The sequence below is a fragment of the Chrysochloris asiatica genome, unplaced genomic scaffold (genome assembly GCF_000296735.1).
Source record: "Chrysochloris asiatica unplaced genomic scaffold, ChrAsi1.0 scaffold00150, whole genome shotgun sequence".
NCBI lineage: Eukaryota > Metazoa > Chordata > Mammalia > Afrosoricida > Chrysochloridae > Chrysochloris > Chrysochloris asiatica.
This window is the reverse complement of record NW_006408668.1, coordinates 3,758,145-3,763,528: the sequence shown is the minus strand read 5'-3', so window position 1 is coordinate 3,763,528 and position 5,384 is coordinate 3,758,145. Positions and strand designations below refer to the sequence as shown.

Below are 5,384 nucleotides of genomic sequence, written 5' to 3'. Positions count from 1 at the left end.
ATGTCACACCAGAGCTCAGGTTCTTGTTGGCTTTTTAAACCTGACTCGCTTTGTCTAGGAGTCCTGGTGTAGTGCTGTGGGTTAATGTGCTGGACTGTTAGGTCGGTTTGAACCGCAAAGCTGGCTGTTCAAGCTTACCAGCTGCTCCTTGGAAACCTTATACAGGGTTACTATGAGTCGGAACTGATATTTAACAACAACGCTTTCTCTTGGAATCCTTTTGTGTGCTTCTTAGCCACACCCCCTCCAGGAACTGCCAATCCAATTCTCCCTAATGTGGGCAAGATCTTTTTTTAATTTAAAATATGTTTTTAAATATAACATATACAAACAAGTAATCAAATACAAGGTAGCTTCAAAGAGTTTTGAAAACTGCAATGAAAGGATAATGGAGTTTTCTCATAAGCTCTTTGAAGCCCACTTGTAGAATCATAAGCTTGGTACATTTTCACCAGGAGAACACATTGTGTGAGCCCAAACAAGACCAAGAATTAGGACACTACAGGATTCCAGAAGTATCTCCCTCTTCCTCCGAAATACCGGTTGCCATCCAGTTGATTCCCACTCATGGTGGCCCATTTTGTGCATCAATATAATTGTGCTCCATGGGAATTTCAATGGCTGATTTTTCAGAAAGATCAACAGGGCCTTTTTCCCAAGGTACTTCTGGGCAGACTTAAACCTCTAACATGTTAGTTAGCAACTAAGTACTTTAACAAACCATTTGCCCCACTCAGGGATTTCCTACTATAACCTCAAACACCACCATGGATAGACAATTAAAATGCTTTACTTTGATAAATTGGGTTGGGCTTCTCACAGACAGAATCCCAGAATGACTCTGCAAGCTCTTGGAAAATCATGTTATTCACAAACCTGCAAACAGAATTCACTGTCATTGCCTTTGTTCTTTAACTTAATCTATCAACTGTCTACTTGCATCTGAGCAAAGTACACCCAACATCAATCACCGAACAGTGAGCAGAAAAATTAGTATCTCTGAGTTGTTCTTTGATAATTAATAACTGTGCCCAGGAAGTTTAAGAAATGAGATGATATATCAAATGTACTAGTAATGGGCTTTGGAATATAACTTTTTCAAAGCCATGCCATCACCAGTTGAGGCAGAGTTGCACTGCTTCAAAGCAGACCTGTGCCTTAATGGCTGATTTTTTAGAAGTGGATTGCCAGGTCTTTCTTCCATGGGTAGAGTTAAACTTCTAACCTTTTGGTTATCAACTGAGCATACTATTTGCACCATACAGGGACTCCCTTTTTTAACCACAAAGACCACTAATTCCTAATGAATCTAGTGACACATAGTTTTTACATTTCTTTAAAATTTCTAAGATTTTAGGGAAATTGAATTCATTTCATATGTAATATATGTTGCATGAATTATCTTCTATTTCCATATATGCCAGCAATCGTGGTAAGCATGAATTTTTAAATTCCTTTTAAATATTTTAGTCAGAGAAAAATGGATCTGGTCTAACAGTGATCTATTTTTAGTTTCAACTTTTTTTTTTTTTTAGAATTTTGCTACAGGGAGAAATAAAAAGTGATTCAAAGCAGGCAGCATCACTAGTTGCAGACAATGTTGCATTCAAAATCCTACCGACTTTAAGAGAGTTGGCAAGGTGAGCCAAAGACGTTTAGTGGACCAGACTGTGCCTAATATTGGTATTGAGTTCTTTCTGGTCTTCACTGCTTGACAGGGTCTTTCTACTAATTCTATAAGGGGGCTTCAAAAAGTCTGTGGAAAACTTTTGTTATTTTGATGGAGGCACTACAGAGGGGAAGGAAATACTACCATTGGTATTTTACTGAGTGGCCCTGTTTGTCCAAGTTGAACCTTGTTCGAACCTTGCTCTCTTCCTCTGGAGACTTGTCCATCTCTTTAATCCTAGAGCAAGTTTTGTCTTTAAATTCCAAAGTAGAAATACTTGGAAAATTCCCAAAGAAAAGCAATGGAGGCAACAATCATTCTACACATCAGTTTATATGTTTGATCAAAACCAATTCTTTGACATACATCTAAACATAAAGTAGATGATTCTACATCTATTATGTATATAAAGTCTTCTCTCATATCAATGCAAAAGTGTTAGCATTTGATATATTTTTTAAGAGTAAAAATCTGTTTTCTCATGGCCTGTTTGAATCATCATCTTGCGTATTAGCATTGCTTTCCCTGAAATAAGTGTTTTCAGAGCTTTGGGGTACTTCTGACACATGGATCATGAATTTTTGTCCATCTCTGAGGGTTATGAGAGCTTCTTGTCCCATAGGGAGGCTGAGTCTCATGGTGCTTTCTGTTTCCTTGTCTTCCAGTAGTACCTGAATGAGCTATGAGGTGAACATTTTAGAAAGGAAAAGATAAAAAGACAAAGTTACACTACTTCCTGTTACAGGAACCACCAGTTCAATGATTCTACCAACCTCTCTCCCCCTACTTAGGAACTAACTGAGAAGACAGCTCATTGATTCCCCCTGCTGTTGTTGTTGGGTGACTCATTGATCCCATGAGACAAAGAAGAACTGCCCTATAGGGTTTTCTTGGTTGTACTCTTTAATGGAGTAGATGACTAGGTCGTTCCAAGAGGTCTTTCTCCTGTGGAATAGTTGGGTAGGTTCAAACCACCAACCTTTTTGGTTAGCAGTCTTGTGCTCAACTATTTGCACCACCAGGATTCCTTTTATTCCTATTACCAACAACAACAACCACAAACATTTGCTATGGAATCCATTTGGACTCATGGTGGCCCCATATGATACAGAGTAGAACTGTTCAATAGGGTTTTCTTTATGAAAGCAGAGCACCAGCTCTTTCTTCTTCAGAGACACTGGCAGTAGGGTTTGACCTGCCTATGTTTGGGTTAGTAGCTGATCACAAATTATTCACACCACCCATTTCTCAGGAAACACTCAAGAAGGCATGGTAAGGATTTCACGGGAGAACTCAATGGTAGCAGAAAGAGGGGAACATGGTGCTGGGGGCAGATGGACTTTCTAGAGGAAAAGGAAAGGGAGCCTGGGGTTGTTTGTGAGAAGCACCCTCAAATACTGTGAAAGCAATCCCAAACTCTTCCTTTACAGACAGAGAGAGAAAGGTTAAAAGTCCAAAGGAAGCTTGTGTAAGGTAGCATAGTCACCACATGGTTCCAGGACCCACCTTCCAGATGAATACCAGTCCCCTGCATTTCCCACCCATCTCTGGAGCAGACACAGTCAGCTCAGGTTCCAACTCCCCCTCCACTGTAAGCCCCAATTGCTCTATAGTAACTAATTTTTAAGAAAGGATCAGGCTGAAGTGGAACATTTTTAGCATCAACAACTCCCTGGATGCAGAAACACCCTTCTCCCCTTAACTCTGGCTAAACTTGGCTTCTGTAAAAATGCTTATACAAATTCCTTGCATTTGAGTGGGCCCGCCTAACTCACAGGATGCTGTGGCCAGCCAGCCAAGGCTAACCTTGAGAACAGCAGGCCAAAGTTAATCATAAGAAGTAACTGTCCCAGCAGATGTACTCCTAGCCCCCACCCTAACAGCTCATGCCTACATCATACTCTTGGTTTGTACAAAATAATGTCAGACTGCCTATGTATAAATACTCTTTGAAAAACTGGGTCGGGGCTGCAGTTTTTCCCACTCTTAGGGAGGCTGTAGTCGCTGGCCAGCTAATAAAGGCTTACTTGCTGATCCTGAGAGTTGTGAGTGGTCATCTGGGTAAATTGAGACACAACACCACCAAATACAACGATCACTGTGAAAACAGTCCATTGATATGGGTTGAAATGACACTCCATTTAGTAACAACAGAGTTACGAGATTCACAGGTTATTATGTTTCAGTGACAGCTCTTTGGATTTGTCTGAGCAAATCTTCCCACCATAGAAACAGAGAAGCCATGCTACCTTTCCCTTAGCTCCACAGGTGCTTAAAAAGACTGGAAAGACATGGCTGCTTTATATTCCATACAAATGGATTTTCTTGGTCTGATTTAATCAGTCAAGCAGAAACCTTTGCCATTGAGTTGACTCATGGTGACCCCATTTGTTATAGAGTACAAATGCTCCCTAGGATTTTCTTAGCTGTGATCTTTAGGGAATTTCCTTCATGGTACAGCTGGGTAGGTTCAAACCACCAAGGTTTTAGGTTAGTTGTTGTTAAGTGCCATGGAGTTGATTCTGACTCACAGTTACTTCGTATAGAGTTTCCGAGGCTGTAAATCTTTGTGGAAGCAGAAAGCCTCATCTTTCTCCTAAGGAGCAGCTGGTGGGCTTGAACTGCTGACCTTGTGGTATGCAGGCCAGTGCTTATCTTACAGAGTCACTGTGTTTCCTTTTATGGGTTAGTTATTGTTTGTTGTTAAGTGCCATTGAGTCGGTTCTGATCCGTAACGACCGTGTATAGGGTTTCCGAGGAGCAGCTGGTGAGCTTAAACCACCGAGCTTGAAGTTCAAACAGCTTTGCAGTCTGGCGCATTAACCCACAGCGCCACACCATGAGTGCAAATCCATTGTGTCACCCAGGGACTTCAGTTCCTCCATGACCTAATACAGTCTCTAATGCGGTTAATGCACACTCTCTCTACCTTCAACAATGATCACCACTCAATGAAAAGAGTGTTTTTGCTTTCTCTCTCAAAAACAGTCTTTACCGTTACCCTGCAGCTGAAGAATCACTTATTTGTAATTTTGTTGGGCTTTAGCACATGACCTAAAGGAGAAACCATGAACATAGTATGTTTTTAAAAAGAGTATTCTTTCTTTAATTTCAGTCTCCTCTTCACGCTTTTCTTAAACATGCCTTGGCATTTTCCAATCTTGAACACTGAGAACAAAGACAGCGACAGATGGATGTGCAATCTGGAACACTGACTTCAGTTGTTGCTGGAGTTGCAGTTGTTCAGAGAATGTAGCTGCCACAGATGTGCCACCGAACAGGGAGTTAAACTCGAGGCAGATACATGCAGATAGGGCACCGAGGGGGTGCTTTTTTGTTGATGATGTGTGCAAGTGCTGAAGAATGAATGTAATGAAAACTAGACAAGCATGACTTTCTGGTGCTGGAGTGTTTAAGTCGTTAAAAGCGAATTCAGCAGGCCTGAATGAATAGAGGCAGGTTTAATTATTCTCGGATGCATATTACCTTGGATTATGGGACAATCTGCTTGTATTGCTTTATCATGTTGCTCAATTAAGTATATAATATCATCTCTATTGTTTCCACCAGTTAAATATAGGTCAACCTCTGTGCCAGTTTGACCTGTATTTCTGAGGGGGCTTGGGTAGAGAGTGTTATGGGAAAAGGGATCAGGATTTGCTGAAATCATAATAATGAGCAGTCGTTAGTAGGGGCTTACTCTGTTCTTATAAAA

General features: G+C 40.8%; 1 protein-coding gene across 1 annotated transcript in view; it reads right to left on the bottom strand.

Annotated features, from left to right (window-relative positions):
* Positions 1 to 2,148: 2,148 nt before the first annotated feature.
* The window catches only part of RFX8 (RFX family member 8, lacking RFX DNA binding domain), a 164,314-nt gene continuing 161,078 nt past the window's right edge, over positions 2,149 to 5,384 (bottom strand). The window contains exon 15 of the mRNA XM_006870767.1: positions 2,149 to 2,349. Within this exon, the coding sequence (XP_006870829.1) occupies positions 2,149 to 2,349 (201 nt within the window). The remainder of the gene's footprint in view (positions 2,350 to 5,384) is intronic.